General features: G+C 42.0%; 1 protein-coding gene across 3 annotated transcripts in view; it reads left to right on the top strand.

The window, feature by feature from the left end:
• The first annotated feature begins 244 nt into the window (after positions 1 to 244).
• Positions 245 to 27,577, top strand: part of IMPDH1 (inosine monophosphate dehydrogenase 1) — a 238,037-nt gene continuing 210,704 nt past the window's right edge. Inside the window, exon 1 of one of the 3 annotated variants that reach the window (XM_077470732.1) lies at positions 245 to 702. In XM_077470732.1, coding sequence (XP_077326858.1) covers positions 479 to 702 — 224 coding nt within the window. In that variant the 5' untranslated portion in view covers positions 245 to 478. Of the gene's footprint in view, positions 703 to 1,971; positions 2,152 to 27,577 lie in introns of those variants that run through there. The other 2 variants (XM_077470733.1, XM_077470734.1) reach the window with 2 other exon arrangements.

The following is a 27,577-nucleotide window of genomic DNA, read 5'->3' as shown; positions in this document are numbered from 1 at the left end:
ACATTAAGCTTGCAGAAAGCAACATGCTCACATCAGCATTAGCTGGGCAGCCTGGGTCCTTTGATAAAGGTGCCCTGAAGAAGGAAGGACACAGCACTTCATGGTCCCTGGTGAAACACCAACAATCTGTCCTCTGGGTGGAGACAGCTCCTGGAGACAGGCACACGTAGGGAGGAAAGGGGGCAGGGAAATCTGCAAGTGTGCAAATTCCCCAGCTATCAGGATGTTAAATACTCCGATCCTCTTTGACAGATACTGCACAGCTCAGGGAAGCCAGCCTTCTGTCTGCACTGCTTGAGTTCAGCACCAAGGGCAACCTGTCTTAAAACTTAAAGGGCATTCACATAACAAGACTGAGCAGATCTGCTCATCAAACTACTTGTGGCAGCCTGCACAGGATGTTTTGGTGACTGCTTGGAACAATTGTTTGTTCTTCAATTATTCTTGCACAGCAGCATATCTCACCACTTTGCTGGGCATGGATGGGTACAGGTATGACGGGGATGCTCAGCAAGGACTATTTGACTATCGACTAATTGTAGGGGATGTAAAGGAGTCCCCACTTTCCCCAACTCATTCTTCACACAGACGTTCCCTGCTTAATGGCTGTTCACCTGTGCACGGTGGGCATCTTCATGGGCATGAGACAGCAGCTCAGAGATACAGTGCTACCAGACTACAGGCTGGGTATGAACCCGAGAGGTAAGCAGGACTAGGAGGAAATAAGTTTCCTTTTTATCTTTTCCTTTAATTACCTAATTGCCCGCAGCTCTTAGTGCAGTAGAAGTAGACTGTGGCATTTATACCTATTTAATATTTTTGTGGTTATTATTACTCACACTTAAAGGAGGTTCACTAGGAGTTCTACAAGTTAACTGGTTTTAGGTACGTTTATCATAATCGCACTTTTCTCTCCTAGACATCAAAGATGCGCTTTCAATTTTGTTTTTTTATGAAAATAACATTTGTTAATAAAAAGAAAAAGGTCTGGTTTAAAAAAAAAAAAAAAAACAGGTGGTTTGTAAAACATAACCATAATTTTTGCGTTTTCTTATGATAATAATATTTCTTTGGTAAAAAGAAAAGTTTGTTTAAATAAATAAAATGTTTCTTATACCATAACTTTTGAGTATTTGTATGAAATGAATGTTTCTTCGATAAAAAGAAGGAAATTTGGTTAAATAAACCAGGTGCTTTATTTATCAGAACTTTAGAGCGCTGATTGCATTCTAGGCCATGAAGATGACTGCATTGCAATCACATTATAAATTTAAATATATTATCTTTAATGCACCAGGTTCCAAGTGTGCTGTAACTTGCTCAGAAATTGTCAGTACAGCTTGGAGAGTTTCAGTTCTGTTCACCTTTCGGCATTTCTCAGCTGTGATCCTCCATAAGCAGTAGCAGTGCAAGCTTTCAATACTGCTTCACAGATGAAAAAAACTATTTAAAAACTATGCTAGAGTATCTATAAAACAAGCATATCTAAAGTCAAATCTTTCTTTATATTTGTGGATATAGTGGGGAAATGCTGAAACCGTGGCAGAATTTTATCGTTGTCTGTGTCACCACCGGGAAGATAAACCTACTGTATTTGACTTGGTGACCATTGTCATTGTGACAGAAGGTAATAGGAAATTCATGATATTTACAGTTGCCAGTGGAACGAGAATAGATGGGTAACCTTTAAATTGGGACATCTGTGCTAATCACGGCTGTCTAAAAGGCAATTTCCCCTTACTTTAAAAAGCTACTTCCTTCCTGTTGGGAAAGGGAAAGTCTTCCCAATGGGACACAGCAAAAATCAAAACAAAACACTGGGGATAAAAAAAAAATTATGTTCTGGACACCCTTTGTTTGCAGAATGGTCCCTGAAAACAACTTTCTCACGTGATTGGCCCATAGCTTTTCCCAGGAGTCTGCACTGAGCTGTTGGATAAATAAGAGGCATCATAGGCAATAGGCATTTAGTTTTAGCCGAGATGTTTTCGAATGCTTTTCACAGCTGAAGGAAGGAAGGAGATGATGCTCCTCTTCTTATTATAACACAGAGAATCACTAGGTACTAATAATAAAGGCAGATCCTTCCTTTCAGCAGTCCATCTGAAAGGGACATTAAAAGATAAACATGAATTTCTTCAGAATGAAAAGGTAAGTCTGCAGAACAGTGGTGCAGGCCTTGTGGGGCCAGCCTGATCCTTTCCAGCCTTATTACTTTGTTTTCTTTGAGTTTCTTTGAGTCAAAGGAGTGTAGCCTACTGTAGGTGTCTAATAGTGTAAAGAGATTTTTTATTTTTATTTTTTGCAATATTTCATCCTTAGTTTCTCCACCTGAAAGGCAATGTATGAATTTGTTGTTAAGATTATTGTACCCCTTTGCCCTACTTCTTCTTCCCTATCCCTTTCTGACCATCGACCCCTAATCTTGCCCTCCCCTTCTCTTGCCATCTCCTCTTTCTTCTCGGGACTGGTGTCACCCAGTCTGATGAAGTATTGTGTTCGCTAACATGATTTTGCAGAGTGAAATCACTGACTTGATTGTATCCATGTTAACTTTAATAGTGTGTTTTGACCAGTTTAGTACAATCTTGCTCTATTTTATGCATATTCGTGCTTGTATTTTCCTATATGAAAACCAAAGAATGGAACATTATATATCAAGGCCGAAACTAGTCTATTTGATTCAGGGGTCGAGTAAAAAAAAAAATTCAGGGGGGCATAATGTTAATAGTGTGACAGAGATGCAAAGGATCAGTATTCCCTGTTCACCCAGCATGCCCATGAATAATATCAGACAGGTCGTATAGAGGCAGTGGAATGAACAGGGAATGCTAGTACTGTATTAGGCTGTCATTAGGTTATGATGATTAAAGAGGAGCTCCAGTCTCCCCCCAAAAAAATGAAAAGTCAGAACCTACAAATACTGTAGCTTCTGACTTTTAATGTAGGGATACTTACCTGTCCAAAATCCAGCGTTGTCCTCACCCAAGCCAATTCTTCAATCGGCTTTGGGTCCAGGCGCAGGCATCTTGTCTAAATGAAACTGGCAGTGAAGCCAAGCCGCGCTATGCTTTGTGAATGGTCCTGCAGTCATCCAGAACCTGGGATGTGTCTCAGAAGGCTGCAAGGGAAAGGGAAGGGGCCCGCCGAACTTCCGCTCAGATCGCCACAGAGATCTGCCCAGAAGTGGGAGCAGTTACCTGTCAAGACAGGTACCCACTCCCCCCTAAAAAAATTCCAAATATGGCAGAGAAGAGGGGGATTTAAATAAGTGGAACTTTCCCCTTTTGGGGAAATCCCCGTGCTGGCGTGCCCTCTGGTGGCTCTTAAAGGCCCGATGTACCCGTATGGGATTATGTGCACCCGTGCCACTTTGCCGACATATATTGGCGTGAGCTGGTCGGCAAGTGGTTAAAGCAGTAGTAAAGGCAGTTTAAAAAAAAGAAAACTTTCCACTGCACTCAATGACTTAATGTGCTAGTATGCCCCGCATACTAGCACATTTTGAAAGACCTACTTTAAAATGAACTCCTACAGCAGTGCACTGTCACTGCTGGCATGGCTTCCATCTTCATCTGGTCTTCCTTCCAGGTCTGCAGGCTCCAGGCATTTTATTGGCCCAAGCTGCAATGACGTCACTCCCACTCATGCATAAGGGAAGCCTTGATTGCAGCACATCGCTCTAAATGAATGGCATACTCAGTATGCCGTCCATTTAGAGTGCAGTGCGCACGTGCTGGTGAAGCCACCGGCTGCAGAAATAGTGAATATATAGTGAATAGTGAATACCGGCTGCACGTTTAGAAGATATTCCTTGTACCTGTAGGTAAGCTTTATTTTAGGCTTACCAGCAGGTACGTGTCAACAAGGCGGTGTTTACTACCACTTTAAATGGCTTACACCTATAGCAAGGGCAGTATTCAACTTTAGTCAAAGCTGTACAGTTTGTATCTACCTGCATAGGCATTTTTATATCTCTTACTTGCATAGACAGTTTTTGGTAACAGTAAATTAACCCTTTAACCACTTGCAAAGACGGCTACAGCTCGGTCAGGTTTTTCTGTGTGGATGTCCATAGACGTCCTCCCAGAATCTTGCTCTCACAAACATCAATGACCGCCGGATCCAGAAGACCCGGCGCATTACGGATCGCAGTAAACGGCCGCTGGTATTGGCCATTTACCATGTGATCGCTCAGTCAAATGACAGAGCGATCACTTGTAAACAAACTGGCGTCATGTCATGACGCCCATTCCTCCCTCCCCTCTCTGTACCGATGGGTACAGTGCGAGGGGAGAGATTGCAACAGCGCTGTGGGCTGGATGTGTAGTGCCCACAGCGCTGCTCAGTGACAATAATCTGCAGTACTCTGCCATACTGTGCAATAATCTGCCAATACTCTGCAACAGTGTGCAATACTCTGCAGTACTCTGCAAAACTGAAATACTCTGCCAATACTCTGCCAATACTCTGCAATAAATGAAACAAAGAATTATTTTTTTACTGAATTTTCAGTCTTTTTTGATCTTTTTTGATTTTTTGATTTATAGCATAAAAAAAAAAAAAAAAACAGCAGTGATTAAATAAGGACAAAATTTTAATATGGGTACAGTGTTGCATGACTGAGTAATTGTTTAATTCAAAGTGTGAGAGCACTGAAAGCTGACAATTGGTCTGGTTAGGAAGGGGGTTTAAGTGCCCAGTGGTCAAGTGGTTAAAGCAACACATTGATGAGCAATGTAAACGCATAGAACCACATAGATCAATGGGTCCCTAATGTTTTTAAGATAATTTTACTGAGGACACGTGACACTCAAAGTGCATTAGCTAGTTGCATGATGGGTTATAATTAATTATAGTATAAGGTAAGTTTGTCTGTATGGAGCAATTCCTGTTTGCTTTACAAGCAAAATGTATGACGGAAGGTTCTTTCTCCTTGCTGATCATGTAATGTGCAGCATGTTGGTGTTACAGCCCACCCTTTTGCTGCCAAACCTAGTGAGTGCTAAGTAATTTTCAGCTGCTGGCACTAAGAGTTGACAATATCTCACTTCGACATAATACAAAAGTAGTGCGGCGCTCTAACAATGCTATAAAAAAGTTTTCATGTATGAACATCCCACCATGTAAAAATAATTCTAAGCAAATACAATGGTGCAAAATATACTTAGTGCCAAAAACAGTGCAATGGGGCAAAACAAATATTTTATAACACATATACTGAATAAAGTGCAAAACATATCATAAACAAAAAGGTCATGAATTAAAGTGTCCAAATAGGGATGCTTCCAACATCTCTACAAGTGCTTCTTGGTGGAGAGATAAGCCACATGTGTATCCACAAGTACACTGATTCCACCACCACTCACCAGAGCAAGCAAAAAAACAAGCTTGACAGAGTTATGCCATCCTGATCCCCACAATACATATCCCAGTGAGGTATGTTCGGGCAGCTCGTCCTGTACAAGGAATAGCTGACCACACAGGGCCCAAAGATCGTTAAATAGTGTAGTATTTTTACTCAATTAAAAGGCATACAATATAAAAGGTTTCCACATAGATAAAACAAACACAAAACGGCCAAATTTACCAAGATGGCCACCTCTCTAGGAACCAGATTCGGCAGCGGGACGTCAGTTGGTCAGGCACTTCCCTACGCAATTTGCGCGCATGCACGTCTTCGGGAGACTGCCTACTCTTAGTGCATGCACACAAAATGTGGCCTTGTACAGGACAAGCTGCCCAGATGTACCTGACCGCTAATGGGATATCTGTTGTGGGGATCAGGAAGGAGGTCCTAAGTGATGGCATAACTGTATCAGGCATACTTTTTTGCTTGCTCTGGTGAGTGCATAGTGGTGGAATCTGTGTACTTGTGGATACACGTGTGGCTTCATCACTGCACCAAGGAGCGCTTGTGGAGAGATCTATGTTAGAAGCTTCCCTATTTGGACACTTTAATACATTAACTTTTTATTTATGATATATATTTAACTTTATTCAGTATATGTGTTAAAATACTTTTTTTTTGCACCATTGCACTGTTTTTGGCACTTTAAGTATATTTTGCACCATTGTACTTGCATATAATTATTTTATACATGGTGACATATTCATACATGAAAATTTTTTCATAGAATTGTTGGATCGCTGCACTATTTTTGCATTTAGGCTTAAAAACTACCTACAACTTTAGTCATATCACTTACCTGTAATGAAGGATATCCCACATTGTACAAGCAGTTGGAAATCTTCACAGCAGGAATACCTGTCCTCTTCCTGTCTCTGAACTTCCAGCTGCATGGTTGACAGATCTGGGTCTTCAGGTAGAACATCAATACTTATGGTCTGACAGGGACACACCCTCTCCTCCCTCCTCCAGTATGAAAAGTTCATTGTTTCATTGATTACATTGCTTGTATCATGATCTGTGAATGGGGAATAGTCTTATCAGTCACAAGATTCTCTCCCCCATTCACAAATTATGTTACAAGCTGTACAATCAATGAAAGAACCTCTCTCAATGGAGGAAAAGAAAGGAGGGGACATGCCCCTGTTGGACCATCTATACTGCTGTTTCACCTGAAGAACTGAAACTGTTAACCATTGCAGTGCTGAAAGTTCAGAGACAGGAAGATAAAAGAGAGATAGGGCATCCCTGCAGTGAAGATTTCTCAAGGATCCAACTACCTGCATAACATAGGTCATAGGACATACTTCATTACAGGTAAATGATGTGACTAAAGCTGTAGGCAATTTTTTAAGTTAAATTTCAGCTTTAAGCCTTGGTATATATGTTGGGGTACATCTTTCTTCCTGTAATATGCAATAAGTAGGTAAATAGCACACTTGGCTTTTCTGTTGTGCAATGTAATATTGCGCTGTTTGAACAACTCATGTGAGCTACAGAGTAGCAACTTTTTTGTGTTGGAAAGTGCATTTTGGTCAGAATGTCCATACCTTGTGATTTTCTTGAGGGCCTTTGTCTATGTAGACTGCAGCTTGGCACCTTGTGAGGTGACACTTTCTTCTGATTGAATGGTCTTGGTGTGTGCCTTCTTTTCCCTTCTTGATACAAATACAAGTATTAACATGTCAGGGATGGGTGGACAAATCGGGAACAGGATATGCCAGTGTTTTCCAAACTTGAGTAGGTACTGTACTTCTAATGATAATGTACTTAAAGCATAACTAAACCCAAGAACAAAATGTCATATATTGCAACCTACCAGTCCTTATATGTAGAAGTTGCAATAGAGTCATTAAACTCACATCATTAAGAAACTGTCAGTACATGCTATATTACATGCTATTCAAACTCAATTAGGCATTGTGGGATTCATTTTCTGTATTCTGCAAAAAAATAAACTGGTTGACACTGTTCTCTGTCCATCCCTCCTTGACTGTGTCCCCGCTGCAACCTGAGTTTATGTAGACAAGCTGTTGACATCTACTAAGCATGCTCCAGTTTCAGTTCCCTTCTAAGCTGTTAATTTCCTTCTTTTTCTTATCTGTGCAGCCGAAATGACTATAGAGTCACATATGTGGGTGTAAACACTCTGGGTAAATGACAGCCCACCCCTTCCCCCCTCCTCCTCCTCCATGCCCACTAATCAGTTAAACACAATGGGATGGGATACTAGAGGATTGATGGAGGCCTCACCTCCCTGTAATTCTAGTTTGAACATGTTACTGGCAGCAGAGAGTTGAGAAAGAGTGGGTCACATGACAGCTGTATATTGATTATGAAAAAGGTACTGTAATTATCTTTAATTCACTAAAATAAATATAGTGCCATCATCCATATACAGAAAGAGAATGGATAATGTAAATTACACAGTGTTTGTTTACTATCACATTAAATTGATCAGACCAGAGGTAAGTACACTATACAGTAATACCTCGGATTTCAAGTAACACGGTATACAAGCGTTTCACAATATGAGCAACATTTAAAAAAAAATCCTGACTCGATTTGCAAGCGTTGTCTCACAAGATGAGCAGGATTCAAGCCACTGGTGCATGGCCAGAGGTGCAGGGGTGCTGGTGAAGCCCGGAGACACTCAGAGACACTCCCAGTTTGGAGCAGTTCCTGTATGTCTTGGAGCTTCTCCGAGCATCTCAGAGTGCCTCCGATCATTACCAGCATCCATGCAGCTCTGCCCACATACAGTACTGCATACAACAGCAGTTCTTGTGGAACTAATCATCTGAGTTTCCATTATTCCTTTTGTGGAAACTCGCTTTGATATACGAGTGCTTTGGATTACAAGCATGCTTCTGGAATGAATTATGCTCTTAATTCAAGGTATTACTGTATTGTCAACTGTATTGGGACACCCACTTTTACACGCACATGAACTTTAATGGCATCCCAGTCTTAGTCTGTAGGGTTCAATATTGAGTTGGCCCACCTTTTGCAGCTATAATAGCTTCAACTCCTCTGGGAAGGCTGTCCATAAGGTTTAGCAGTGTGTCTATGGGAATGTCTCACCACCATTTTTCCAGAAGCGCATTTGTGAGGTCAGGCACTGATGTGGACAAGAAGGTTTGGCTTGCAGTCTCCGCTCTAATTCAGTCAAGTTCCTTCACTCCAAACTCGCTCATCCATGCCTTTATGACCCTTGCTTTGTGCACTGGTCCGATTCATTTGGTGGAGGGGGGATTTTGGTGTGGGGTTGTTTTTCAAGGGTTATTCTTGGCCCCTTAGTTCCAGTGAAGGAAACTCCTAAGGCATCAGTATACCAAGACATTTTGAACAATTTCATGCTTCATACTTTGTGGGAACAGTTTGGGGATGGCTTCCTGTTCGACCATGACTGCGCACCATTTCACAAACAAGGTCCATAAAGACATGAATGAGCAAGTTTAGAATGAAGGAAGTTGACTGGCCTGCACAGAGTCCTGATCTTAACCCAAAAGAACTCATTTGGGATTAATTAGAGCACAGAGCCAGGCCTTCTCGTCCAACATCAGTGCATGAACTCACAAATGCACTTCTGGAAGAATGGTCAAACATTCCCATAGAGACACTTCTAAACCCTGTGGACAGTCTTCACAGAAGTGTTGAAGCTGTTATAGCTGCAAAGGTTGGGCCAACTCAATATTGAACCCTATGGACTAAGACTGGGATGCCATTAAAGTTCATGTGCGTGTAAAAGCAGGCATACCCAATACTTTTGGCAGTATATTGTATGTAAATGTTTCTTACACAGGTTCATTAGCATAGGTGTAAGGAGGGGGGATAGGACAGTTTCAAGGCTAGTTAGGTGTATCGTCGGAATTCCACTTTAATAAGATGTGTCTTCAACAAAATATTTTTACTGCTATACTTTCAGTCATTCTGTTTACTTTCTTAGAGATATAGGTTTAGGTGACATTTTTTCTCAGGTATGCACATTATAACAATGTATAAAAATGTATATTGTTATGTGAAGGTAATAAGGAAAGTTCGTTCAGTCTGTACAGTATAATCATATAAGCACTTGTATTTAAATGCACAATATACGCATGAAGGTCAAACAGCTATAAGGAACTGTATTTTATTTTTAAGATATGAAAAATAAAACAACTGATTAAGACTAGAGTCACACTGTTCTGTTCTGTAGTGTGCATGGTAATTAACTTGCATGAGTTGGAATAGTTCATATCGTTTCCTTTTCACACTAAACTGTACAGTAAAGATGTGCACCAGCCACATAGGAAAGGGATTTCTACCTAAATGGACAAGTGAGAATAAGCCCTAAATGGAATGTTTGAAAGTTTACACAAATTAGTCAGTGGCAAGGTAGAAATATTAGATGGTCTATGTGACAGCTGACCTTTACCTAATGTGCCTTCTGTACCCGGGGTTGACAGAGACAATCCTCTTATTAGGTAAGTTTAGAAGTTCCCAAGTGACCTCTAGGGGGCATCAAGAAGTCAGGTTGTTCTTCAAAACACTCCAGCCTCCTGCCTGTCATGCACACATGCAAAAGATAATGACAGTGCAGATACAGAATACTGCTGTGACATCAACTGTTGGTGTAAATTATACAATTCACAGTAGAATGTTTATGGGACTGTTGCAGGCCGAAATACAGGTCAATAGCTATTTTTGTGTAATATAACTAAAGTTTGTTTTCATTTAAGCATGATCACATTGAAAGTCCAGTTTCAATAATATTAACTTGTAGTCAGAGTCTTCACTTGGAAAAGCCATACCCGAACTACCAAGGCCAGAGGTGTGCCTTGGCCTAGCTGGTCAATACGCCTGAAAGAGAGCATACCCTGAATGGTATGAATATGAAAAATGTACGATGTGTATGAGTACATGAAAGGTTTGGGGTAAAAGGGAGGGAACTCTGAATGCAAGCCAACGCAGGATCAGACAGAGGAGGAGGTATATACATCCCTTGGACTCCTCCTACCACGACCAGCCTTCTTACTTCTAGTCAGAGTCTTCACTTGGAAAAGCAAATACCCTAACTACCAAGGCCTGAGGTGTGCCTTGGCCTAGCTGGTCAGTACGCCTGAAAGAGGGCATACCCTGAATGGTATGAATATGAAAAATGTATGATGTGTATGAGTACATGAAAGGTTTGGGGTAAAAGGGTGGGAACTCTGAATGCAAGCCAACGCAGGATCAGACAGAGGAGGAGGTATATACACCCCTTGGACTCCTCCTACCACGACCAGCCTTCTTACTTCTAGTCAGAGTCTTCACTTGGAAAAGCAAATACCCTAACTACCAAGGCCTGAGGTGTGCCTTGGCCTAGCTAGTCAGTACGCCTAAAAGAGGGAACAAACGCCCCAAAAGTGTGTTAAGATGAAGGGTAGGTAACAATCCATCTAGTATAGTAGCGCACTCCTGGATGGTTTCAGTATACGGATCCGGTATGTATCAGCTATAACAGAAGGAAAACCAATGTCCCATGAATTGATGATGAGAAGGGACGCCCTGTTTGGAACCTATGAAACTGCCCAGAACCCAAATGAATGTCCCGTAAATGATTTGGATTAAGCCTAATTCCCAAGAAACCCAGACATAAGAATGAACTGCTTGTAGTAAGGGGATACGTGGGGTTAAGGGAGCAAGGGGATCAACTCTTCAAAACTGAGGACAGTTAAGTAGCTCTGTGACATTCCCACGAACCCCTGGCCTGTCTGTCTATTCCTGATATGGGGAAGTTTGGGAGGGTGAGCCACAAAAATGAATGAACTGACAGAAGTTTCTGATAGATATGTTTGATATTAAGTGCTGGATACCTGATAGATATGTTTGATATTAGGTGCTGGATACCTGATAGATATGTTTGATAGTGTTGGCAGATTAGGTCAATACGCTGTGGCAATATGTATCGTTAAACATGGAGAAACCATACCAGACACACATCCTAAGGAATAAGTCTTATGGCATGATTCAGCATACCCAAAGTGACTGTAAGCCGCCCTTTTTGAACGGGCTGGGGATGAAAGATGAATGATCTGATGTACCTGACCAATCCTCCAGGCAACCTCGCAATCAAGAGATTAGAGCCGAGAATGGAACCCAGAATAATGATGATATTTGGCCTGGACCTACCACTTTGTGTGCCGTTAAGGGGATGTTGGCTCAGCGCATACCCTGAGAGAGACTGCAGATCACTGGACGGAAACCAGGGTCTCCACGCAACAGGAAATCATCTAACTCTGGGCAGCCTTTTTACTTATTGTATTATTAAGAGCAGAAGTATTATTTTCAGTAGTCTTCCTGTAATATGAGGCACTGTTTCTGTTTTGAAGCAAGATCAGAGAATATTATACTTACTCCGACCATTTAACAGCAGGAAGGGAGTTTTATATTTAGAGGGTTATGAGACCAGCAGGTGGTTTGGAACTGTTCCTTGCAGTTTCTGCTGGTTAAATGGTTTATGTCTTTTATATCATTGGTGGTATAAGTCAGCCGTGTTATATCAGAACTGATAACTCTGGAAGCTGAGTAGTTTGGCGAAGGCAAATTAAACAATGTACATACTACCAGTAATTATGTTTTCGGAACACTTAAATAATTGTGTTCACTAAAATGTGAGTCAATCACTAAGGTACAGGGCATTTATGCCGCATACACACAAGTGGAATATTCAACAGAAAAAGTCAAACGGAAGCTTTTCTTCTTATATTCTGATCATGTGTATGCCTCATCAGACTTTTTTTTTACGAATATTTTGATGGACCTAGTAGAAATAGAACCAATTTCTATCAGGAAAACCGGTCGTCTGTATGCTGTTCCGAGGGACCAAAAACGACGCATGCTCTGAAGCAAGCACGAGACGGAGGCTATTGGCTACTGGCTATTGAACTTACTTTTTGTCCCGTCGTACATGTTGTATGTCACCACATTCTTAACGACTGGACTTTGGCGTGATCGTGTGTATGCAAGGCAGAACTCCATTGTGTGTACGCGGCATTAAGGGTTGACCTCATATTATATGGTTTTGGTAAATCTGAAGACAAAAATCTGCAGAAAATCTAATAGTGTGTATGGGGTCTTAGCTTTTCGGACGACCAATGTCTGTTTTTTGTGGTATGCTAGTATCATGTCAAAAGTGAAGAGGTTACTCACAATACAACAACAGAATACAACGTCAGAAGACGTAATGTGTTGAAAAGTTTTGTATGTATTCTTTCATTTCTGGGCATGCGTAGTCTTGCTCTTACGATTTTTTACGTACGAAAAACGTATTGATAAAACACACATCCAGCTTTTGTCTGACGAAAAAGCGAAATTGGCTTTGGAAAGCACCGTACTAACGATGTGAAAATCAGCAGACAGCTAGCCGCACTAATTTTTCCATCCGATTTTCGTATTGTGTGTACAGGTCTTACAGCTCAAAAGGTCAAGCTAAAATTGACACACATAAGACTGCACTAACACCTGAGCGTAGAGTTTGTAAGTATTTTTACGAACATTTGTGTGCGTATTTCTGAGTGTTTTTAAAGCGTTTTTGAGCTTTGGAATTTTTTAGCCAATAGAGCCAAATATCATCTGTTTCATCGTTTGTTACATTTTTCAGCTTTTTCTTCCACTTTTATTTATTATTTATTTATCATTTGTTTATTCATTTTTTCCCTTTTTTCGTAAGGGGCTAAAAGTTATGGTTAGGGGTTCATTTATTTATTTTATATATTACTATTTTTTTTTTTTTACTTATTATAATTTATTTGCTTTGTTAGGGGCTAGGAGTTAAGGGTTAATATTAGGGCTAGTGGTTAATATTGATGTAAGGGGCTAGGATTAGGGGTTAATATTAGTGTTAGGTTTAGTGGTTAGGGTTAGGCGTTAATGTTAGGATTAGGGTTATTTTTTTTTCCTATCTTAATTATTTTATTTTTTTTGTAATTATAACTATTATTGCTATTATTATTATTTACCTTTAATGATTGCATTTGAGCAGAAAAATGCACGACAAAATGCAATAAAATGCTCATGTCAAGCTTTTCCATGCATTTCTATTAAACAAAAAATGCTTCCAAAATGCACCAATCTGCAAGATTCGAGCTAACGTGACTTGTAGTGGAGACGTGGACCAACTGCATAGAGAATTTTTATTTTTTTTCAGTGTTTTAGAGCTTTAAAGTAACTCCACTTTTGTTGAGAAAAAAAAAGTTCCCCTCTGGGTGATCTATGTACATTGCAAGGAGTATAACTTTGTTAGAGCCCTTTCACACTGTGCTGCCCTGGGCGTCTGCAGTAAAGCGGCGCTACTTTTAGTGCCACTTTACCGCTGACGCCAAGGGCAGCACAGTGTGAAAGGGGACTAACAAAGGTAGGAATCTGCCACAAAGTTTGTTATACTCCTTTCAATGTACATAGATGCCCCATTGATTTCAATGGGGAGGAGCGGAAAGAAGCTGCTGGCAGGATTTTTTCTGACGCCCTGCTAGCGTACCGCTCCAGTGTGAAAGCCTGATGGAGCAGCTGTTTTACGGCGCTTTGCAGGCGCCCTTTTTTGAACGCTATAGAGCCTGCAAAACTCCTCAGTGTGAAAGGGGTCTTAGTCTGAAGAAATCACTGTGTGTTTGTTTCTGCCTGTGTTCTAAAATGGACTTATGGGAGTGGTTTTATAATTACCTCAGGCGTGGCAGCAGCATGGCACTAATGAGGAAATCTGCTGGGCCTGCATTCCTTTAGACTGGTTCCTTTTTGTTGCAGGGAATGCTTGAAATCCGACTTGTATCTTAGTGCAGATTTCTGGGAAAATTGGTGAGCCAATCACACAAGCAGGAAATTACATATCTGGGGGGCATACTGTACACCTTCTGTGTACAGAACAACCCCAGGTAGCCATATTGCATTGCATTCTCAGAAAATTACAGTGGCTGCAGATTGAAAAGGAAAGGTCATTTTTAATAACATTCAATTACAATATGATTAGTGTCGCATCCATCCATGTCTCCATGCTTTATTGTGTTGGGAAACCTCACTGAAACCCCCCTTCTCTAGCATTTATAGCTGTGGCCATCTTGTGTAACGGCAGATGATTGATGTCACATTTACTTCCTGGAATTCATTCCCCCTAGCTCAGGCAGAAGGTTTTATTTAGTTGAGAAAGCCCCTCCTTCCCTCCTCCAGATGAAAACAAAAAATGCCAATAAAGACTTATGGGATGTATGACATCATTTTGGCCTAGGCTGAAAACCAAGAAGCAACTGAATAAATGTTAAAAAAAAAGTTTAAAACAATACATATATTATACATTTCTATCTATTTACTAATGCTAGAAGCTAGAGCTGCACGATTAATCGCTAAGAATCGTTATCGCAATTTTCTCCCCCCTCGCGATCTTAACAACACATTTTCCCGATTCTTTCTATGCAGAGAATTCTCTGCTGAAGCCGACAGCTGTAAAAAACAAAACAAACAAAAAAACAGGCAGTTTGCCACATATCACAACATTCTTCAGCCTGAGCCAACTATAAACATTGTAACATTTTGATCTTTAGATGAAAGGAATGAACTTGGGTCTAAATGAGGGATGTTTAACCACTTAAAGACTAAACCATTTTCTGACACTTGTTGGCTTTCAAGTTAAAATCAGTATTTTTTGCTAGAAAATTACTTGGAACCCCCAAACATTATATATATATTTTTAAGAGACCTTAGAGAATAAAATGGTGATTGTTGCAATATTTTATGTCACACTGTATTGGCACAGCGGTCTTTTAAATGCCATTTTTTTAGAAAAAAATACACTTTAGTGAATTAAAAAAAACTAAACAGTAAAGTTAGCCCAATTTTCTTGTATAATGTGAAAGATGATGTTACACAGCGAGAATCATGAGAGAATTGTGATCTTATTTCTACGCAAAATTAGCGTGATTCTCAATTTGGCCAGAATCGTACAGCTCTACTCAGGGCCGTCTTTAAGCCAGGGCAAAAGGGGCAGCTGCCCTGGGCCCAGTCATTGTTGTGGGGCCCAAAGCAGCTGCCTCATACTTGGCAACTGTCCAAGTTTAAATTCCCCTGACCCTTGAAGTTTTAGTCTCGTGTTCTGTCCTGATATCTCAGTGTGAAGTTCTGTTTCTAATGCTGCCCAGCTCTGCCCTATTGTTGTGTACAGATGATTCACATGCAGACCCTGTGTTTACGTGTAAATACAGACATTGATATGTAAATAGAGACTGCATTCATATGTAAATAGTGGCTGACTGGAAGCATTCATATGTAAAAAAGGCGGCATTCATATGTATATCATGGCCCCCTGAGGTCATATCCACCATCACCTATACTAAATGCTGCCCACTGGGGAGGTAAAGGAGGATGTTTGAAAGTCCTGCCTACAACTGTGGTCATTATGCATAACATCTGCCTGTTCTGCAAATTTGGGGGCCCAAGGAAATGTTTGCGCGGGTTCCAATCAATATTAAAGATGGCCCTGGCTCTACTAGCAGCAAAGAGTAGTTAATGTTAATTGAAAGAGATTAATTAATCTTTATTAAAGCAGAGGTCTGCCCGGGGGGAAAAGAAATTCAAAGTCAGCAGCTACAAATACTGCAGCTGCTGACTTTTAATATATGGACACTTACCTGTCAAAGGGGCCTGCGATGTTGGCATCCCATTCCGATCTTCGGATCGACTGTTGGGTGCATCAGCCACTGTTCGAAGTAAGGGAAAGGCTTCACGGCCGGTTCCCTACTGTGCATGCATGAAGCACGCTGCACGTTCTGATTGGCCTGGCGGTGGAGGAAGGGTTTGGGGGGCTGTACTTCCGAGGGACAGTGCCGTGGCGCAGTCTCCCGGATGTGGGAAAGGAGACCCGTCAAAAAAAGGTCTCTGTTCCCCCCTCTCCCCTAAAAGGTGCCAAATGTGACACCGGAAGGAGAGAGGTGGCAATTAAGCAGAAGTTCCACTTTTGGGTGGTAGTCCCCTTTAAGGACCACGTAGCATAGATACATTCAGGTTGGCAATGAGACAATTATATAAACCGTCCATCATCCAGACAGCATGAGTAGGAACCGATTGTTTGATCCCTGGATTCATTAACTGGATTTAAATGAGATGCAGTTAAAGTCACTATATAGTAGTGCAAAGCCCTAATGTGTTTATAAAAGTAATAATATTCTACTACTGCTAGTAACTCAGCACAGGATGGGGTTTTCCATTATTTGCACCTATTACACAACCTTTATTACAAACATTTGCTTCTTATGTTTATATCCAGCAATTCGCACATGCTCATGCTTGTCGTATTAAATAATTCTTCCAGGGAAGATTTTTGAATTTATTAAGAGGGTTATACAATGTGACAAAGACATTTGTTTATTCACAGCCCTGGAAGCAAATTGTCTGTGTCCAGGATCGCTCATCCATGCCTCTACACATGCAAACACTCGGATGTGTGGAGGCACATGTACAGCCTTAGCATTTCATACAGGTGGCTGTACACAATCGCATGTCTCACAGCCACATGCACACGTGCCTTCTTAACACTGTACAGCCCCCTGTGTCCATTTGAATGAGGCCTTATTAATTAAAGAATTATTTGTAAATCATTTGTAATTGTTAAAGCCCAACTCCGGGCAAAACATTTTATATCCCATGCAGCCTGGCTGTGCTCACACTGCAAGGGGCAACTGCTCATTTTGTCTAGGGGTGAGAAAAAAGCATATACTTATCCGATCCCTCAATACTTCCGGAAAACAGCGCTTCCCCACAGTTCGGAGTGGACTGTTCCTGGTCTATGAAGCCTGATGACGTCAGGAACAGTCCACTATTTAAGACTGCTAGAGTGGAGGGGTTGTCAGATCTGTGCTGGGAGGATCAGAGGATCGGGTAGGTATATCTCCGTTCTCTTCTCCCCTAGAAAAATATGAGTAGTTAACCTGGGCACTGCATAGGGAAAAAAAATGTTTTGTCTGGGGTTTGGCTTTAGTTATATTTGCCTTTGCTACCCAAAAAGCCCATCTGTTACCACAGATCACATTCTCATGTCATATACAAAATTGCATGATACTTCAATAAATTCTTAAATTCCTGACCGCTAGGAAAACGCACTTCAAGCTGGAAATTCTCGCTTTCATTGGGGCTGCCCCTATACTGTGTTATTAAACCCACAACAGTAAAAACAGTCTATATATGCTATAAAACATGCTTGTTATACTCACTGTGGAACCTAAGTGGTTAATGCCCCGGATTGTGTAAAAAGGCTGTTTGATTCTGTCTTCTCTGATCCGCCCCTTCTTTTACTATCCCCAATCTATCTGTGATAGAACAAAGCCCTAGGAGGCACTCTGCACATGCTCAGTTTGGTGTGTATTGCTAGAGAGTTTTTTTTTGGGGGGGGGAGGTGTGTGCATGCGATCAGCACAGGGCCAATCAGCACTGTCCAGACAGAAGGTCGGGGGACATACAGCCTCATAGGACAGTCAGAGAATAATGAAAACTCCCTTCTTTTACCAGTGCTCAGCTGGACACTAATTTAACCACTTGACGACCAGCTCACATACATATACTGCAGCAGGTTGGCAGCACAACACTGAAGAAATTACACTTTTCTACAATGTAAATTAGTGAGTGTACAGCTTGTATAACAGTGTAAATTTGCTGTCCACTCAATAACTCAATACTCAGCCATTAATGTAGTGGTGTATTTAGGTTTTGTGCTGCCCTAGGCCTGACTAAACGTGTGCACCCCCCATTTTAAATATGACCCACCCCTATATGTCAATGCCATGCCCCTTCCTGTTTAAAACCCACCCTGTCATCTGTAAACCGCACGCATTCCTGTTTCAGGCTCCACTTTTTCCTCTTAGAGCCCGACCTCTTCCTCTCTGTACATTATAAGTGGGTACCAAGTGCCACATCACCAGTACCCATCAATGCAGCATCACCAGTGCCCATCAATGCAGCCGCACCAATGCCCATCATTGCAGCCCCACCAGTGCCCATCAATGCAATGGCACCGTCCGAATTGGTACAATGCTGACTTTACAGCGCTGCACCGATTCCCAAAAGTAGTTCCTGCACTATTTTTGCCAACTTCGTGGTGCGATTCGTACAGACTTCGTTCCTGCACAGATGTCTGTCAATTCGACCTTGAAGTCGGACTGCATTGCCAGTTTGAAATTGTGCGAGTTCAGCTGAACTCACGCGATTTCTAACCCGCATCAGTGTGAACTTAGGCTTAATGTAGTCAGCAGGATGGGTAATAAAATCCAGACTGATCTATGATCATAAATTACACTTTTCTTCATATGTCAGAAGGCAGCATTAGCCATACAAGTAGCTATGTAAGGCTAACCACATATAGACCCCTTTCAGACTGCCAGCAGACCGCGTTAGTGATAAAGAGATGCTAGTTTTAGCGGTGCTTTACCGTTGTTTTAGCAGGGCTATTTGTCCGATAGCGTGGCTCTTTTAACCCCCACTAGCAGGTGAAGAAAGGGTTAAATGCGTCCGAAAAGCACCACTGCCGAAGCGCTTTGCAGCAGCTTCGGCAGAGGTGCCCATTCCTTTCAATGGGCAGTGGCGGTGGAGGAGCAGTGTATACAGCGCTCCAAAGATGCTGCTTGCAGGACTTTTTCTAACAACCTGCAAGCACACTGCTCCAGTGTGAAAGCACTCGGACTCTTACGCTGGGACTGCAGGGGAGGCATTTTCAGGAGCTTTACAGTTGCTATTTTTAGCCCAAAAGCACCGGAAGAAAGCTTCAGTGTGAAGGGGGTCTTACAAACAAACACCAGGTGTTAAATGGCATTGATTCCAGAAGCACCAGCCTGCAGATGTTGAGCTGTAAAGAGTTAACCATATATGTAAGCAGCAGTGTCCATTGATGCAGAGAAGAAAAGCACAGTCCTCCCCTAGCAAGGACACAGAAGGTTAATTATCATAGAGTTGTCCCTATTTCAGATAACGGGGATAGGAGAAACAAAGTGAAAGCTGGAGCATAGATAAGCTGTGAGCTCTATCCCCCTCCAGGATATGCAGAATGTAGCTGCCAGCTGAAGCCACAGACCCACCCTGCAGGCTCCATGTGCAACTGCTGGAATCACAACACAGGAGGCTGACCAGTTCTCTCCATACTCTCCTATCTGTGTGGAGGGGAGGGGGGAACTGTCACCACATGCTCCGATCTGTGAGAGACGCTGCAGCCAGCAACCTCGGCAGTGAGTGAATGGACTGACTCGGGAGAAGGAGGGGGGATTTTGCTCATGGGGGCCCCCCCCCACAAAGTGCCACCCTAAGCCTGGGCCTTGTCGGCCTAGGCCAAAATACAGTACTGCATTAATGTCTAAACCGCTGGCAACAAAAGTGAGAACACCTCGAAGTAAAAATGTCAAAATTGGGCCCATTTCCCTCCCCGGTGTCATCTGACCCGTTAGTGATACAAAGTCTTGAGTGTGAATGGGGAGCAGGTGTGTTAAATTTTCCGTTATCGCTCTCAGTCTGTCATACTGGGCACTGGAAGTTCAACATGGCACCTCATGGCAAAGAACTCTCTGAGAGAGTACCCCTAGGGGGTAGCCCTGTTGGACAAGGGGGGGATTGGGGTGGGGAGTTTGGCAAGATGGGGGGTGGGAGAGATGGAGTGGGTAGGAGGGTTAAGGGGGCAATAATAACAATAACACAAGTATACACAAACTTAAAAATGCACTATTTAGCGGAAGATGGGAGAAAATATCACGTTGGGATGGGAAAAAATTTAAACTTCTATGAAGTATACACGAGGCACATGTGTAAACTTAAGGGAAACGCGAAGGTTGTTTTTTTTTCCTTTTTCTTTTACGTTTTATTTTTACTTTTTCTCTAATCTGCCTGATATGTAGGGAGCCAAGAAGTGATGCAGGTGAAAAGAATTAAGATAATATCATGGAACGTGCGGGGTTTGGGTGATCCGACCAAAAGAGATGTGGTTCTATCAGCATTAGAGGGCAAAGGTCCCGGATTGCTATGCTTGCAAGAGACACATCTAACGGGTGAGACAATTCGGTCTCTCCAAGGTCGGAAATTCCAAACCCAATTTTATTCTGTATTTTCAACATATGCAAGAGGGGTTAGCATCCTTATTGATAAGGCGGTCCGGTTTTCCTGCTATAGTAGTTGTATAGATGAAAAGGGCAGGTACATCTTTCTATATTGTCAAATTGAAAATAATCCCTATGTGATAGCCAATATGTACGTCCCTCCCCCATTTAAATTGGAGATTTTGCACGAGCTACTATCTTTCGTAATAGATAAACCTGATATTCCTGTTATAGCAGTAGGGGACTTTAACGAAGTTTTGGACAAGTCTTTAGATAGATTTCCAATTATAAATACATCAATAGCGAGGGACGTAACAAGATTATCTCGCTTTCTACAGGAAGTGGGCCTATGCGATGCGTGGCACACCCGGTATCCGATGGAGCGACAATATTCCTGCTGCTCAGCGTCCTTCTCCACCTTATCGAGACTCGACATGGTCTTGATGAACAGCAATGCGTTGGCACGGGTGGATGCGGTGGAATATGGCCCGAGAGGGGTCTCAGACCATTCTCCCTTAACACTGACACTCCGTGTAGGTAAAAAGCAATATTCTGGGCAATGGAAAATTGATCCCTCATGGCTGGAGCTAATGAAGGATACCGACCGGGTGACAACCGAGTTAAAAATTTTTATTCATGTTAATATGGGCATGGCATCGGGTGCGGTCTGGGACTCTTTAAAAGCTTTTTTAAGAGGACTTTTTATTCAGCAAATTGCTAGAAATAAGGTTGGGATGAAAAAACGGGAAGAGGAAGCTTCTAAGGCGGCGCTAGTAGCAGAACGGCAGTATATTACAAATCCAAATCCTTCTACACAGAAGGCTTGGTTAGATAAACAGCAAGAGTACAAGACGATTGTTAGGCGCAAGATTGATAATAGGCGTATATTTCAGAGACAAGTGAATTTTGGGGAGGGAGAAAAAGTGGGACGAATACTGTCTTTGCTGGTTAAAGTAAATACTGCTCCGTCAGCGATACCATTAGTCAGGACTCCAGAGGGAGAGATTACCTCTGAACCATCCACCATTAATAGCATATTCCATCGCTACTATAGCTCTTTATATAAATCTAAAGGGGGGGGCGAAGGGGGAGTAACGGCAGCCTTTTTGGAGAATTTAAATATACCAACTATAACAGTAGAAGACTTGGCGGCACTCGAGGCCCCAATTACTATTGAGGAACTTCAAAAAGCGGTGGCAGAGATGCCTAGTTTGAAAGCATCGGGACCTGACGGACTGCCAATTGAGGTCTACAAAAGATATGGGAAGGTTTTACTGCCACAATTGTTGGAGACATTGGGACAGGCACTGGAGATTGGGACTTTGCCTTCCTCAATGATGGAAGCCAATATAGTGGTTATCCCCAAGGAGGGTAAGGATTCTACAGACTCTGCTTCGTACCATCCGATCTCGCTCTTGGGTTCGGACGTAAAGATACTAGCAAAAATTCTTGCAACACGCTTGAAAAGAAGTATCCATAAGCTTATACATCCTGACCAGTCGGGATTTATCCCGAATAGGTCCACCAGTATCAATATTCGCAGACTTTATTTGAATATTCAAATTCCGGTGGACAATGGAGGCTCCAGGGCAATATTGGCCCTGGATGCAGCCAAGGCATTCGATAGTCTCGAGTGGGAATACTTGTTTAAGATCCTTGATAGATTTGGGTTCGGACCAAATTTTATTAAATGGATAAAACTGCTTTATACAAACCCAAGAGCGAAAATTAAAATTAACAACGAGCTTTCTGAGACGTTCCTGTTGGAACGAGGTACGAGGCAGGGTTGCCCCCTCTCCTCCTTACTGTTCGTCTTGGCAGTGGAACCGTTGGCCATTGCCATTAGGGCTAACCCTGATATACAGGGATTTGAGAGAGGACAGCTGGAGGAGAAAATTGCATTGTTTGCCGACGATGTCTTGCTTTTTCTAGGGGATGTTCAAACCTCATTGAAAGAAGTGATGAGATTGATAATAGAATTTGGACATATGTCTGGATTAACTATTAATTGGGACAAATCCGCACTACTCCCGTTGGATATGGAGCTTACTTATACTCCACAGGGTATGGCGAATTTGAAGATGGTGGCGAGGTTTAAATCCCCACTCCTAGTAAAGCTAAAACAAAAGGCGGACAGTTGGGGCCGCCTCCCCCTTTCGATGGCGGGGCGTTGCAACTTGGTCAAGATGGTATGGCTTCCTCAAATTTTGTACTTTTTACACAACGCACCGATATGGATTGGTGCTAGGTGGTTTAAGAAAATAGAATCCTTATTTAGACTTCTTATATGGAGAAAGGGGCCGCCTAGGATTAGCTTACGGACGTTGCAGCTGTCGCCGGAAGAGGGGGGGTTGGCGATCCCGCATCCTAGACTTTATTATTTAGCGGCTCAGCTACAGCACCTAGCGGGAGCAACAGCTATAAATGAAGCTAGACTTTGTCATAGATTAATGATGTTAGGATGTCCACACAATACGCTTATGGAAGCGCTCGAGGCAAACTCGTTCGATATGCATTGCCCAACAATTATCCAGATCGCCAAACTTTGGAAAACAGTCAAGACCTTACTGGGGTATCAGAAGGTATCCGTATTAGCCCCCTTGTGGGACAATAGAAACTTAATCGAGCTATTTAAAGTAGAAAGATGCAGGGAGTGGGTAGACCAAGGGTTAGATCAATTAGCACAGATGTTTTAGGGTTCTGATATTAAATCTTTTGCGGACCTAAAGTCAGAGTTTGTCTTGTCGATCCGTTCATTCTATAAATATCTCCAGGTCAGGCATGCAATCCAGGCACAATTTAGGTCTCAAGAGGTGCAGTTGATCCAGATCCTGGTGCTTTCACAAATTATGTCCATGGATACGCTTAAAGGACTGATTTCTTTTTTATATGTCCGACTTGGGGATAAAAGTTTAGATCGAAACAGTGTAGTTAAAAACAAGAGGAGATGGGAGAGGGACGTGGGTCCATTGTCCATATCTGATTGGGATTGGATTATGGAACAGGGAAGCAAGGTTTCTATCTCTCTTTCACAGAAAGCCTCCCACCTCTTTTTTTTCCATCGAGTATACCATACTCCCAGGAAAATGTTTAAACTGGGTTGGAGAGATAATGATCAGTGTCCCAGATGCGGCCAAGTCAGAGATTTTATCCATATGTTTTGGAGGTGTCCGAAACTGTTTAGGTACTGGGTACAGGTTGTAGATCATGTAAATAGAGTTTTCGGTTTGACATTGGAGGCAACGGTAAGGACTTGTCTATTGGCTATACCAGAGGGACATACAATTCCAAAAAATAAGTTTATACCAGTTAATAGATGCCTTTTCCAGGCAAGAAAGTTAATTGCTCAAAACTGGCAGTCACACCTTAGCCCGCTAGCTGAAACTTGGCTAGTTAATATAATAAAAATAATTAACAATGAAAGGGTTTTTTTTGTTAAACAGGGCAATAGTAAGAAGTTTGAGAGGATATGGGGCTCCGGGCTGGTGAAACTGGGGATTCCCCCATAGGTAGATGAGATATAACGTGTGCTCTCACAGTCTACAGTTTTTTCCCTAGCCGGCTGGGGTGGGTGTATTTTTGTGCCTCCCTTTGCGATGGGGGGGGGGGGGTAGAGGGGAATGGGAGGGGGGGGAGGTGGTTTGGGTGAAGCGGGCAGAAAATAGAATATATGCAGCCAGGAGTAGACTTATGAGAACAATTGTTGAGATTATTTTAAAAAGTTTAACGGGGGGCGGGGCGTGTTATTTTTCCTGTCCACCCGGCCTTGATTGGATTTTAACTCTGTTTAAAATAAAATTTAAGTAAGGAAATGTGCCACGATGATGTGGAAATCGGGAGGAGATATAAATGAGCTGCAAGGTGAATTAAGTCTCCTGTATAAACTCACTGAGGTGGCAAAAAAAAAGAAAAGGAAAAAAAAAAAAGAACTCTCTGAGGATCTGAAAAAAAGAATTGTTGCTCTACATAAGGATTGCCTAGGCCCGTGATGCCAAACCTTGGCACCCCAGATGTTTTGGAACTACATTTCCCATGATGCTCATGCACTCTGCAGTGTAGCTGAGCATCATGAGAGATGTAGTTCCAAAACATCTGGGGTGCCAAGGTTTGCCATCACTGGCCTAGGCTATAAGAAGATTGCCAAGACCCTGAAACTGAGCTGCAGCACAGTAGCTAAGACCATACAGTGGTTAACAGGACAAGTTTCACTCAGAACAGGCCTTGCAATGATCGACCAAAAAAGTTGAGTGTACGTGCTCAGCCTCATATCTAGAGGTTGTCTTTGGGGAAATAGACGTATGAGTGCTGCCAGCAATGCTGCAGAGGTTGAAGGGGTGGAGGGCTTAGCCTGTCAGTGCTTAAACCATATGCCGAACACTGCATCAAATTGGTCTGCATGGCTGTCGTCCCAGAAGGAAGACTCTTCTAAAGATGATGCACAAGAAAGCCCACAAACAGTTTGCTGAAGACAAGCAGACTAAGGACATGGATTACTGGAACCATGTCCTGTGGTCTGATAAGACCAAGATAAACTTATTTGGTTCAGATGGTGTCAACCATGTGTGGTGGCAACCAGGTAAGGAGTACAAAGACAAGTGTGTCTAGCAGGGCAGTATTCCAACATGATAACGACCCCAAATACACCTCCAAGACGACCACTGCCTTGCTAAAAAAGCCAAGGGTAAAGGTGATATACTGGCCAAGCATGTCTCCAGACCTAAATCCTATTGAGCATCTGTGGGGCATCTTCAAACGGAAGGTCTCTAACATCCACCAGCTCTGTGATGTTGTCATGGAGGAGTGGAAAAGGACTTCAGTGGCAACCTGTGAAGCTCTGGTGAACTCCATGCCCAGGAGGGTTAAGGCAGTGCTTCAAAATAATGGCCTTACAAAATATTGACACATTGGACCCCATTTGGACATTTTCACTTAGGGGTGTACTCACTTTTATTGCCATCGGCTTAGACATTAATGGCTGTGTGTTGAGTTATTTTGAGGGGACAGCAAATATACACTGTTATACAAGCTGTACACTCACTACTGTACATTGTGGGAAAGTGTAATTTCTTCAGTGTTGTCACATGAAAAGATATAATAAAATATTTACAAAAATGTGAGGGGTGTACTCACTTTTGTGAGATACTGTATACACTTGTAATGTAAATAATTTTAAAATGTGCTAATGTTTCTGCCTTCTGAATTTCCTTTATCAATGATAGGTTGTATCCGATTAAAAACAATAGACTCTCTTTAAACTCCTAAATGAACCTGGTAGCCTGTGCTTAGGCTGTAATGCTAGGTACACACGGGAAGGTTTTTTTTTCTCAACCCAGCCTGTAACCGACAGATTGCCATACTAACACATCTGATGTTAGTGGTGCAATGTTCTCCACTGATCTACTGGGTTCTGCCATGGGAACTGACCCCCCCCCCCCCCCACACTCCCCACCCCGCCAGAACACAGTGATTGTGCCCACAGCCATTGGCTGCAAGTGCTGTTTGGATGCTGGTTTTCCAGCATGCTCATTCAAGGAGCTGTACACATGGGCCGAAAGTCTGTTTTTGGTACAATTTTTAGCCCATGTGTACCCAGCTTAATTGAAGTGACAAAGTAATTTTCTTTATCTCAAAAATGTTATTTGATAACTCTTGCATGCTTCCTACAGATAAATGCAAAGTTTGATTTCTAAAGATTCTTCTACTTCATTATGTAGTTTTCACAGTGTATATAGAAAAAAAACTCATAGCTCATGTTTTCATTCTCCCAGTGCAGTAATATGATCATTAAGCCTCATGCCGCGTACACACGACCGGACTTTCTGGCAGACTAGGTCGATGGTCTTCCCGACAGACTTTCAGCAGAGTTCCGACAGACTTTCCGAAGAACGGACTTGGCCACGCACGAACAGACTAAGTCCATTCGAAAGTCCGTACGTTTTGAACGTGATGATGTAAACGGGACTAAACAAGGAAGTTCAATAACCAGTAGCCAATAGCTTCCCTTGCGTCGTATTTGGTCCGTCGGACCAGCACACACACGAATGGTTTTCCCGATTTTAGTCCATTGGAATTGAGTCCGTCGGATAGATTTGAAACATGTTCTATTTCTAGGTCCCTTGGATTTTTTTTTGAAAAACGATCAGACTAACCCACACATGTTTAGATTGTCACACGGACTAATCCCTTCGGACCTAGTCTGCCGGAAAGTCCAGTCGTGTGTACGCAGCATCAGCGTTCTACAAACGCATAGAGCCCTAAGCTCCCATATTTCTGTCCTGAACTAAACATACTGTATCTAATAATACTGTATAGTCCTGTAATTTCTCCAATAACATAGATACATTTTGTAACAGCAGCCCTGGACTCCATCCTCCAAAATATACTTAAATTGTACATAATCCAAACATTAGAACCTACAATGGTGTTGCATTACAGAGATAACAGAAACTTCTCATTGTCTTATCTATGTATTGTGCAGTACCATTTTTTTAAATGTGCTTACATTTTAAAGCCTATCTCTATGTTTAATTGATTTTTTTTTGCTCCGTTACTTCCTTTCCCACTTAAAAGTTTCAAAGCGCTACTCACTTTCTTGCACTGCATGTGGACCGATCATACTTTGCACAAGGCAGCGATACTTTGTGCTGTACACAAACTTTTGGAAATTTATTGGGAATAGAATATTTATTTCTTTTTTTATATTTTGACCTTGATGGCAAATTTTCATTTTTCTGTTTTAGCTGTTCTGTAAAATTATTTGTGATAAATTTGAGCGTAAAACATGGTAGTAGTAAGTCAGTAGCCCAAGTATAATATAATATTCCTATTCTGATATAGATTAAACAATGCATGCTTTTTCCTCCCCTCCTTATAGAAGCATTGCTTTTGTGGGTTTATAATAAAATGATAAAAACCTTTTTATTAATTTTTTATAGTTGATCACAAACTGACCACGTCTAGATGAATGTGTTTCGATGCCCTCATGTGGTCAGTTGAAATAGAAAAGCAGGACTAGCAGGATCACCAGGTATTTTACACAGAGGTAGCAGTGCAAATAGAACAGGACCATTTTTTTATATTTTATTTATTTTTG

Source organism: Lithobates pipiens, unplaced genomic scaffold (genome assembly GCF_037356315.1).
Source record: "Lithobates pipiens isolate NorthernLeopardFrog02 unplaced genomic scaffold, aLitPip1_a1.2 Scaffold_8, whole genome shotgun sequence".
In the NCBI taxonomy this organism is placed as follows: Eukaryota; Metazoa; Chordata; class Amphibia; order Anura; family Ranidae; genus Lithobates; species Lithobates pipiens.
Note: the sequence above shows the minus strand (reverse complement) of the source record. Positions and strands in the feature narration are given on the sequence as shown.